The sequence below is a fragment of the Orycteropus afer genome, unplaced genomic scaffold (assembly GCF_000298275.1).
Source record: "Orycteropus afer afer isolate SDZICR_OR568_19922 unplaced genomic scaffold, OryAfe1.0 scaffold00044, whole genome shotgun sequence".
Classification (NCBI taxonomy): domain Eukaryota; kingdom Metazoa; phylum Chordata; class Mammalia; order Tubulidentata; family Orycteropodidae; genus Orycteropus; species Orycteropus afer.
The window spans coordinates 9111388-9123149 of NW_006921631.1; the positions used below are offsets into that span (position 1 = coordinate 9111388).

Consider the following 11762-nt stretch of genomic DNA (forward strand, 5'->3'; position numbering starts at 1 on the left):
TTTTTTTTAATTATGATGTGTCTTAGGTTGTCAGCACTACTAGTTAAAGGCTGTGTCTCTAATTTTATAAGCTGGCATATGAAATTAGAAGTCTAATACACATTTTGATTATATTGAATATTCTTTAATGTAATTTCTCTGAGTTTCCGCTTTGATAATCTGTTTGATGTGGATTGGAATATACAATCTGTAAAATTCCTTTTAGTCTTAAAATTCATTGGCAGCTGGCAGATGCTTTAGGAAAAGAAGCCTACAGTTTGGCTAAGAAGGGAAGGACTTTGAGCTCTCAGGTTTCCAGAGAAGCAAATGGGTACTGCCTGTAGCTATTTGTTTCTCTTTTGCTTTTCTTCCTGGATCATTTCTACAAAGCTGAAATAATAAGATCTTAGAATTGGAAAAGATTAAAAGTCATTTAACATATAGGTTTTTACCCAGTATACAGAAAGTCCTTTAATAATAAGCCTGTTGTTGTTGTTGTTATATGCCGTCGAGTCCGACCCGACTCATAGCAACCCTTCCTTGGGTCTCTGAGGCAGTATCACTACGGAAGTAGATTGCCTCATCTTCCTTCCAAGGAGTGGCTGGTGGGTTTGAACCGCCAGCCTTCTGGTTAGCAGTCAAGTGCCTTAGGCACTACGCTACCAGAGCTCCCAATAATAAGCCTAGCAAATAATTTTCCATTCTCTGTCCAGTTATTCCCAACAATGAGGAGCTTGGTGGTTTCTGACATCACTCATACTTTTATTGAATAGCTGTTAGGGTTTGAAAGTAATTCCTTTTCCTGGGTCAAAATATGTCTTCCCGTACCTCTACTCATTAGTCATGGTTCTGCCCTCTGTAATTACAGAGAATAAGTGTAGCTAACAGCATTTAAATAGTTTAGCTGTAGTAAGCCATCTTTCTCATTTTTTCTTCCTTCTTCTCTCCCCAGCTCTTTTCTTTATTAGGTAGGCACTAACTCCCTCAGCTGTGGGGATTAAAGGGAAAGAAGGAAAAACGTTGAGAGGGAAGGGGGGCATAGGGAAAGGATAAGAAAAAATTATTTATCTAAGGATATGGTTATCTATGTAGAATCTGCTAGTCCCCTGGAAAATATTAATTTATTAAAAGTAAGAATTCTAAGAAGTTTTTTTTTATTTGTTGCTGGTTTAAGGATTCATATGTTGTAGATATTTGGTTTCACATATCTGAATAACTTACAGGACATAAGAGGTTTTCTTTTTGGTTGTAATTACTAGTTGAAAATAACAAGGAATAAAAGGGTTATATAAGATAATTTGTTGGGTGTGTATATAAGGAAGGAGAAACATCTTTGACTCTCTCTTCATCTTACAGTTAGCTCTACAGACAGATAAGTTATATGTACTATCTAGTGGTGTAGTGCCTAATGCATTTGACAGCTAACCAGAAGGCTGGTGGTTCAAACCCACCAGCCACTCCTCAGAAGAAGACTGGGCAATTTACTTCTGTAGAGATACTGCCTTGGAAATCCAAGGAGGGGTAGCTATGAGTTGAGTTGACTTGACAGCAGTGAGTTATATGTAGGATATGATCAGAAAATATTGGTGTTTTATTTAATACTTTTTATGAATATTAAATTTTATGTAAATTTAGTTTCATATCAAATTAAATCATGTTGTCAGAAGGGACCATTCTCTGGAAAAGGATGTGGTGCTTGGTAGAGGGTTTACAAAAAAGGGGAAGGCTCTCAACAAGATGGATTGACACAGTGGCTACAGTGATGGGCTCAGATATAGTCGATTGTGAGGCTGGCACAGGACTGGGCAGTGTGTCGTTTGGTTGTACATAGGTTGCTATGAGTCAGAGATGACTCGATGGCACAAAACAACAACACAACGATAAAATTACATGATTTTCTCCCTGGAAGAATTACTACTTACTTACTGCCCTTCTATTCTTCCATGATTGATTGCTTCAAGGAGTGTATCTTCCTGATGTAACTGTTCACCCCTTAGGTCTATCTTTTGTTTGGCTGGAAGCCACCAGAGTGAGTTCAGTTTAGACCTGAGGGGTAACTTGAGACCATAGCTCAGGGGTCTCACCAGGCACTATAACACCAGCAAATCTGGTCTTCAGACCTGGTCTTTTTTTTTTTTATGATTTTGAGTTTTCTTACACATTGTTCTCCCACTCTATCCAGGATCTCTTGCACCAGTCCCTCTCCAAGTGGTTGATGGTGCTAGCTGGGCACCATCTAGTTCATCTAGACCAGAAGAAGACTGAGGATCATGTGGTCTGCTAGTCCCTTGGACTAAGTTTCAATGTGTCTTTGGTTTTCTTCATTCTTCTTTGCTCTGCACGAGGAGAGACCCACTGTTGCATCTAGATGGCTGCTTGTAAGCTTTTAAGACACCAGTTGCTACTCACAAAGTAGGATGTAGAACAGTATAGTTTTTATGTAGTATATTTTTGTGTAGTATGTTATGCCAGTGGAGCTTGATATCCCCTGCAGCCATACTCCTGAGCCCACAGGTCCAACTGCTTACTTCGTCAGAATAGCTGGCTATAGCCAGGAAGCCACCACAGCCTTGTCCCTTGTCAGTTCTACTATACACCTGGACATTCTTACAGCACAGATAAAAAGCTTTGTAGAAACATTATCTGCCAACTCTATACATGGTCATGAGCACCCTCGCCCCTGCCTAGACATACCTGATCGTTCAGTCTGACCACCCATCTATTTACCTGTAGATCAATGCTTGCCATCACTGACAGTGCAGTACTGTACATGCAAAAGGGTTCATCTTTGTTGTCTGTGCTTCCCATGTACCTCTCTATGTCTTCTTCTTCCTTACTGCCACCATGTTGATCATTCACTTTTGGTACATTGCCCTTCCCTTCACCCAAATCAATACTTGTCTCTACCTGTCTAGCAATGTTCTCTCCCCTCTCCTCCCATCCCTGGTAACCAACAAAAAAAGTTTCCTTCCCTATATAAACCTTTCCTTGACTTTTTACTACAGTGAACTAATACAATATTTGCCCTTCTGTGATTTACTTATTTCACTCAGCATAATGTCCTCCAAGTTCATCCACATTATGGGGTGTTTCACAGATTCTACATTATTGTTTAGTATTGCATAATATTCCATTGTGTGTATGTTCCATAGTTTGGTTATCCATTCTTCTCTTGATGGGCACTGAGGTTGTTTTCATCTCTTTGCTATTATGAATAGAGCTGTGATGAACATGGGTGTGCATGTATCTATTCTTGTCCCAGTTCTCACTTCTTTAGGATATATACCTAGTAAGGGGATTAGCTGGATCAAATGATATTTCTAATTCCAACTTTCTAAGGAATCGCTGTGCTGCTTTCCATAGTGGTTATATCATTTGACAGTCCCACCAGCAGTGTATGAGAGTCCCAGTCTCTCCACATCCTTGCCAGCATTTGTTATTTTCTGTCTTGTTGAAGTTTGCTATTAGTACTGGGGTGAGATGATATCTCATTGTTTTGATTTTGATGCTGTCATATGTCTAGTATTATAGTTAAATATATGTCTCTGCCCTTAATTAAATTAACTTTATAATTTTCATTATTGTCTGATGATACAACTAATTCAACTCACTGCTTTTGAGTCGGATCTGACTCATGGTGACCCCTCCTATGGAAGTGGATTGTCTAATCTTCCTTCCTCCAAGTGGCTGGTGGGTTTGAACTGCCAGCCTTCTGGTTAGCTGTCAAATGCCTTAGCCACTACACCACCAAAGCTCTTACAACTAATTCATAGGAAAGTGCAGAAAAAAAAAGCTCACATCCCCAGCATCTCAACATAAACACTGATGCATATTTTTTTCTAGCTTTTTTCTTAACTTTTCTGTTTTTTAAAAAATTAGATCATAGTGTTTAATAATGTGCTTTTTTTCCTCACCACTACATCTTCCATACATTCCTATTCAGAAATACTTATCCTGTTTAATGTGTGTATTAGGAATCTTTGGGGCTTGGACAGAAGTTAGTGTCTTACTGGTATCATGGTTTAGAAGAGCAATTCTCAAAGTATATTCTGGGAATCCCTGATGGTCTCTGAGACCCTTTCTGAAGGTCTTTGAGGTCAAAACTATTTTCACAATAATTATAAGATATTACTTGTCTTTTTACTTTCATTCTGTCATGAGTGTACAGTGGAGTTTCCCAGAGGCTTTGTGATGTGTGATACTCTAAAGACTGAATGCTGAAGCAGCTGTGAAAATGCAGTTGTTTTTATTAAGCAAAACATTAAAGAGATTTACATAAGTGCAAAACCACACCTCTCTTCTAACTTTTAAAAAATGAACTAATTAATATTTTATTATTTCTTTTAATTTCTAATATGGTAAATATAGATTCACTTACATATGCAAAAGCTCTTTAATTAGGGTCCTCAATAATTTTTCAGAGTGTAAAGGTTCCTGGTATCAAAGGAAAATGAGAATGACTAGTTTAGAAAAAGATTTATGGGAATAGTCTAGGCATTTCCTTACATTCTTTTACTTTAGATCTCTCATTAGCATAGTACCTTATTTTTTTTTTTTTTATAATTTTCCCCCCAGAGATCAAGAGGCTTTTCTATTTCAGTCCCAAATTCTTCTCTGAAAACCAGAAGCTTGTCTGTCTTCCAAAAAATAACAGTGATTTATTTTTTCCTTTTTAGATTTGATGGGAGAGTGGTGGCAAAGCTCCCCTTCACTCCCCTTTCCTACATCCAAGGACTGTCTCATCGAAACCTGCTGGGGGATGATACCACAGACTGTTCCTTCATCTTTCTGTATATTCTCTGTACCATGTCGATTCGACAGGTAAGAGGCCACGTGCACCATTGGCTGTGTATGTTCTTCCCTGCTCTCATACCCTCAATTAGCTTTTACTTCTATAATACAGGTAGAAGCATTTACCTGCTTCTACTGAGATCTTTCAGTTGCTTGTTTTAGAATTCCGGTATATCATCCCAAAACTGTTGAAAATGTATAAAGGTCTACATAACTGATCCTTGGGGATGGAAAATTGTGATAAAACCAAACGTGATTTCCACATCTCATTCTCAGAGCTCTCAGATTCCTTCTTCATTACAACTGTCTAAAGCTATAAACCAAAGTAGAGGTGGCCTTAATGATGTGGATGGAATATAGCTTTTGGGATCTTCATTTGCTGATGGTTTATAATGAGAAGAAACAGCTGCAGACATCCATTAATAATTGGAATGTATGAAGTATGCATCCTGTCAAAAATGAAATGGAACATGTAAAGACTGATATCCTAGGCATTAGTGAGCTGAAATGGACTGGTTCTGGCCAGTTTGAATCATTTGGCCTACTATGCAGGGAATGAAAATTGAAGAAAAATGGAGAATGATGTTCATCATCAAAAAGAACATTTCCAGATCTATCTTGCAGTACAATGCTATCAGTGATAGGATAATACCATATGCCTACAAGGAAGACTGGTTATACTCTGTTATTATTCAGATTTACTCATCAACCACTAAAGCCAAAGATGAAGAAATTGAAGATTTTTGCCAAATTATGTAGTCTGTAATTGACCCAAACATGCAATCAAGATGTATTGACAATCACTAGTGATTGGAATGCACAAGTTGGAAACAGAGAAGCATTGGTGGTTGGAAAATATGGCCTGAGTAGTAGAAATGAAGCTAGAAATCATGATAGATTTTTTTTTTTTCTTTTTCCTTTCTTTCCCATATCCTCCCTGTGGTTACCTTCTCCTTTTATCCTTCTTTCCTATGCATTCCTGCCCTCTGAGTTATGTCCCTGTGCAAATACTGCCCTTCTGATTTCCCATGGTTGAAAGTTCTGAGGAGTGTGCCTACCTGGTCACTTTCTACACCTGTCAGTTGTTTGGCTGGCAGTCACAGGAGTGAGTTCAATTCCAGGTCTGAAGGTTGACTAGAGGAGTCTTGGGGGTTTCACCAGTCTCTATCAGACCAGGAAGCCTGGTCTTTTTTTTATGACTTTGAGTTTTGTTCCACTTTGTTCTCCTACTCTATCCAGGATTTCCTGCACTGATCCCTTTCTGAGTGGTTGACAGTGATAGCCAGCCACCATCTAGTTCTTCTGGTCTCATGGTCATGTGGGCTGAGGTTTGCATGGTCCCCAAGTCCCTTGTACTAATTATTTCTTTGTGTCTTTGGTTTTATTCATTCTTCTTTGCTCTGGATGAAGGAAGACCATTTGTCTGCTTGCAAGCTTTCAAGACCTCATTTGCTACTCACCAGATTAGGATGTAGGCCATTGTTTTTTTGTTTAAAATTTTACTGTGATTTGAGTGAAAGTTTACAGAGAAAATTCTTTTTCCATACAGTTGTTCATACACATTTTGTCTCATGACATTGACTGCAATTTCCCACAGTGTAACAGCTCTCTTCCCACTGCTTCCCCATAGTTACCTCTTCCCCATGTCTTTCCCTTCTGTGCACTCCTGCCCTCCAGAGGTCTCCCTGTGCATACACTACCCTTATGTTCTCCCATGATTGATCTCTCCAAGGAGTGTATCTACCTGATGTAAATGTTCAGCCCATATGCCAGTTTTTTATTTGGCTGGAAACCACAGGGGATTGATTTCAGTGCCAGATCTGAAGGGCAGCTAGGGACCATAGTCTCATGGGTAGACCATTATTTTTGTGTAGTATGTTATGCCATTTGAGCTTGATATGTATAAAGGGACATTCTTACAGCAAATACAATTACATATGTAGCAATATTCTGAAGGAAGATTAGACAATCTACTTTCATAATGATACTGCCTCAGAAACCCAAACCCTGTGATGAGTAGAATCTGACTCAATGGCAGTGAGTTTGGTTTCTGAAATACTGCCATTCAGCAAGATTGCAATGGGGAGATTGCCACATGCAGTGAATATTAACATGATTCTTTCAATATTTGTTATATAAGTATTTCTTTCAGAATTGTCTTCCCCACATCACCTCCTTCTGAATACTATCTGTGGCAACAGATTTTTGGTTGGCTCAGCATGTGAGAATCAGCAGGAAATGGAATTATAGTTTGAAGCTTACAAAGAGCTTTAAGCTCTTACTGTATAATACTTTTGCCACCTTATCTCCCATCACATCCTCACAAACAGCACTCCAGCCATTCTGACTTACCTAATAGTTTCCATATTATACTCACCCAGATATACTTTTGTTTATGCTATTCTTCTGTCTGGAATGCCTCCCATCTCCCTCTATGGCCTATTAAATGCAACTAAATTTCAAGGCTTCCTAGAATCATTTTCTGACGTTTATGGCAGGGACATAAAGGATGGACATAGCAGGCATGACTGGATGCAGAAACGTCTATTAGGAGACTGTTACAGTAGTCTAGGCAAAAAAATCATTATGTTCTAAACTACAATAGTGATAAGAGGGATGAAGAAAAGAGGACAAAATTGAGAAATATATCGAAGGTAAAACCAGAGAACTTAGTGATTGATTTAATGTGAAGAAGCCAGAAACTAAGATGACTTATAGGATTCTGGCTTTAGTGACTAAATGGAGGATAGTTTCATTCACAAGTTGGGAAAAAAAGAGAGAAGAGTAGATTGACTAGATGCGCTGAAGTGTTTGTGGAACAAGTGAGTTGATATGTCCAACAGGAAATTGTATGCTGGTGTAGCTGAGGTGTATGTCATTGATAAACATTTTGAAAATGTTGGCTTATCCAAAAGTGAAAAGCAAGACAGTGACAACATAGATCTCTTTGTTGGTTTAACAGAGGTTCAGTGATTCCTGTAGAATGTTGCTCTTTAATTTGATTGTTTAAGTTGGAAATTTAAAAATTGTAGCTTGGATGGAAATGTTCAAAAAACATAGTGATATATACATTTCACTTTATGCAACAAAGAACAGTTATATTTTGATTAATGACTTATATTTGATAGTGACTTACCATGGTCATTTCTCCGCCCCCCATTTATTTATTTATTTATTGTGCTTTAGGTGCAAGTTTACAGAGCAGAATTTGTTTTACATTCAACATTACGTGTACATTTAGTTTCACTCCCCATTGACCATCCCCAACCCTAACCCAGTCTCCTCCCCTCCCTGCCCAGTAACACTCTCCCCCCCCCACTGTGCCCCTCATAGTTACACACTCCTGTGTGTCCTGCATTTCCTCCGTGCAAATGTTGCCCCTCTGGTGCCCTGTGGTCAATTGCTCTAAGGGATGAATTTCCATAGAGTATGTGGGTGCATCACCCTGGGTTGAGTGGTCTGCATGTACAGCTTGTTTACTATTGGGCTGAGAGCCAGCCCTTGGTAGTGAGCTTTATTCCAGGCCTAGAATGTATCCCAGGACCATAGTATTGGGGGTCTCACCAGACTCCATCCGACCAGTAATTCTGGTCATTATTGAGTTTTTGGATTTTGTTCCATGGTTTTCCTCCCTTTCTATCCAAGATCTCTAGATTTGATCCTTTCTGAGTGGTTAGCATTAGTAGCTGGGCCTCATCTAGTTCTTCTGGTCTTGAGGGCCATCATATCCTAGGGCTGATTGCTACCAAATGCCCTTGTTTTTTTGCACTCTTCTTCACTTCTGATGATAGGAGACCATTAGTTGCATCTTAGATGACTGCTTGAAAGCTTTTAAGACCCCAATTGCTACTCACCAATGTAGGATGTAGAACAAGACTTTTATGTATTTTATTGTGCCAATTGAGTCTGCTGTCTCCCAGTACTATGGTCCTGAGTCAGTAGATCCATTGGATCTCTCTCCCACAGTATCTGGCTGTCTGTGAGGGATTGCTCTATGTCTGTCTTCTATTGTTTCTGTAAGGATTGCAGGTATTTTTATCACTGATATCTGTGCAAGATTGGCCTCTGCTGAATCTATCCTTGGTTCACTGACCCCCATCTGATCTTCTCAGATGTTTATGTGTTTATCTGTAGCTTGCTGTTTGGTGTTAATGATAATGCAGTATTGTGAATATATTGGTTGGTATTAGCATCTGTCGTCTGTATCTTATGTGCACAATTTGGTATCCTCCCTTTTCCTAATGTTATCATGGTGGTCACAGCCTCTTTCTATACCATTCCTCCCCTTACCTACGACAGCGTGTGGCCCCCAACTAGCCCAAAATTAATCCCTTCCCTTCCCTCCCCACCCCAGTAATCTACAAAGTGAGTTCTCTTTTTCAAGCAAACCCTTCTTTGTCTTTTTACAGTAATGGGCTCATACAGTATTTGTCCTTCTGCAACTGACTAATTCCACTGAGTGTAATGTCCTCCAGGCTCATTCACATTGTGAGATGATTCACGTATCCTTTATTGTTCTTTAATGTGGCATAGTATTCCATTGTGTGAATGTACCATAATTTGGTTATCCATTCATCCATTGATGGGCATTTAGGTTGTTTCCATCTCTTTGCTATAGTGAATTGTGCTGCGATGAATATAGGTGTGCACATGTCAGTTTGTGCACTGCCTCTCACCTCTTCAGGATATATTCCTAGTAATGGAATTGCTGGGTCAAATCGTATTGCTATTTTTAGTTTTTTAAGGAAATGTCATACCGTTTGCCACAATGGTTGTACCATTTTACAATCCCACCAGCAGTGCACAAGAGTTCCAATCTCTCCGTAACCTCGCCAGCATTTGTTGTTTTCTGTCCTGTTGAATTTTGCTATTATTGCTGGGGTGAGATGATATCTAGTCGTCGTTTGATTTGCATCTCTCTAATGACTAAAGATCGTGAGCAATTCCTCATGTGTTTGTTGGCTGCCAGCATATCATCTTTAGTGAAGTGTCTGTTCAAGTCTTTTGCCCATTTTTGAATTTTGTTGTTTGTCTTTTGGTGTTGAGGTGTTGAGGTTTTCTATAGATTTTGGAGATAAATCCTTTGTCAGATATGTCATAGGCAAATATTTTCTCCCAATCTGTAGGTTCCCTTTTTACCCTTTTGATGAAGTCTTTTGATGCACAAAAGAATTTAATTTTTAAAAGGCCCCAGTCATTTAGCTTATCTTCTACCTCCTGTGTATTCTGGATTATGATTGATAGTCTATTTATGCTGTAAATTGGGGCTCCTAGATGTGCCCCTATTTTATCTTTGATGAATTTTATAGTTTTGGGTTTTACATTAAGTCTTTGTTTGAGTTTGTTTTTGTGTAATGGGGTGAGGTATGGGTCTTGTTTCATTTTTCTGCACGTGGATATCCAGTTTTGCCAGCACCATTTGTTGAAGAGGCTGTCTCTTCCCCATTTAATGGGTTTTGGACCTTTGTCAAAGATCAGCTGTCCATAGGTAGATGGATCTATTTCTGGACTTTTGATTCTGTTCCATTGGTCTATCTTTCTATCATTGTACCAATACCATGCTGTTTTGACTACTGTGGCTGTATAGTAGGTATTAAGATCTGGGAGTGTGAGATTTCCCATTTTGTTCTTCTTTAGAAGTTCTTTGCTTATCTGAGGTCTCTTTCCTTTCCATATGAAACTAGTAATTGGTTTTTCCATGTCCTTAAAAAATTTTGTTGGTATCCAGATCGGGGTTGCATTAAACGTGTAGATTGCTTTAGGTAGTATTGACATTTTCACAATATTCCATCTACCTATCCATGAACAAGGCAGGTTGTTTCATTTATGTAGTGCCCTTTTTGTCTCTTGTAGTAGTGTTTTACAGTTTTCTTTGTATGGGTCTTTTGTGTCTCTGGTAAGGTTTATTCCTAAGTATTTTATCTTTTCAGTAGCTATTGTAAATGGTATTATTTTCTTTATTTCTTTATCAGAGGTCTCTTTGTTGGTATACAGGAATCCAACTGATTTTTGTATGTTGACCTTGTATCTGGCCACTTTGCTAAACCTCTCTGTTAGTTCTAATAGTTTTCTGTTGAGACTCTTGGGTTTTCTATGTACAGGATCATGTCGTTCGCAAATAGAGATGGTTTTACTTCCTCTTTGCTAATTTTTATGCCTTTTATTTCTCTTTCTTGCCTCATTGCTTTGGCCAGGATTTCCAATACAATGTTGAATAGAAGTGGTGCTAGAGGGCATCCCTGTATGGTTCCCATTTGTAAAGGGAATGCCTTGAGTCTTTCTCTATTAATAATGATGTTGGCCATTGGCTTTGCATATATGCCTTTTATTTTTGAGGAAATCAAAAATCAAAATCCCTATTTTGCTGAGAGTTCTGAACAGGAATGTGTGTTGAATTTTATCAAATGCCTTTTCTGCATCAATTGGTATAATCATGTGGTTCTTTTGTTTTGTTTATGTGGTGGATTACATAGATTGTTTTTCTGATTTTGAGCTATCCTTGCATACCTGGTATGAATTCCACTTGGTCAGGGTGTTTTAGTTTTTTGATATGTTGTTGGATTCTGTTGGCTAGGATATTTTTTTTTTTTTAATTGTGATTTGGGTGAAAGTTTACAGAGAAAATTCATTTTCCATGTAGCAGTTGACATACACTTTGTCTCATGACATTGACAACAATTTACCCCAATGCAACAGCTCTCCTTCTGCTTCCTCCCGATAGTTACCTCTTCCTGTGTCCATCCCTCCATGCAATCCTGCCCCCTGAGCTGTCTCCCTGTGCATAAACAGCACTTCTTTCTCCCATGATTGTTCTCTCCAAGGAGTGTATCTACCTCAGGTACATATTCAACTCATATGCCTGTCTTTTGTTTGGCTGAAGCCACAGCTGTGGGTTCAGTTCCAGACCTGAAGGGCAGCTTGGGGCCATAGTCTCAGTGGTTCCACCAGGCTCTTACCAGACCAGCAAACCTGGTACCCACCCTTTTTTTTTT

The 11762-nt window shown here is 38.9% G+C and overlaps 1 protein-coding gene across 1 annotated transcript in view; it reads left to right on the plus strand.

The window, feature by feature from the left end:
- TMCO1 (transmembrane and coiled-coil domains 1) overlaps nt 1–11762 on the plus strand; it is a 75091-nt gene that overhangs the window by 29984 nt on the left and 33345 nt on the right. The window contains exon 6 of the mRNA XM_007937743.2: nt 4656–4800. Within this exon, the coding sequence (XP_007935934.1) occupies nt 4656–4800 (145 nt within the window). The remainder of the gene's footprint in view (nt 1–4655; nt 4801–11762) is intronic.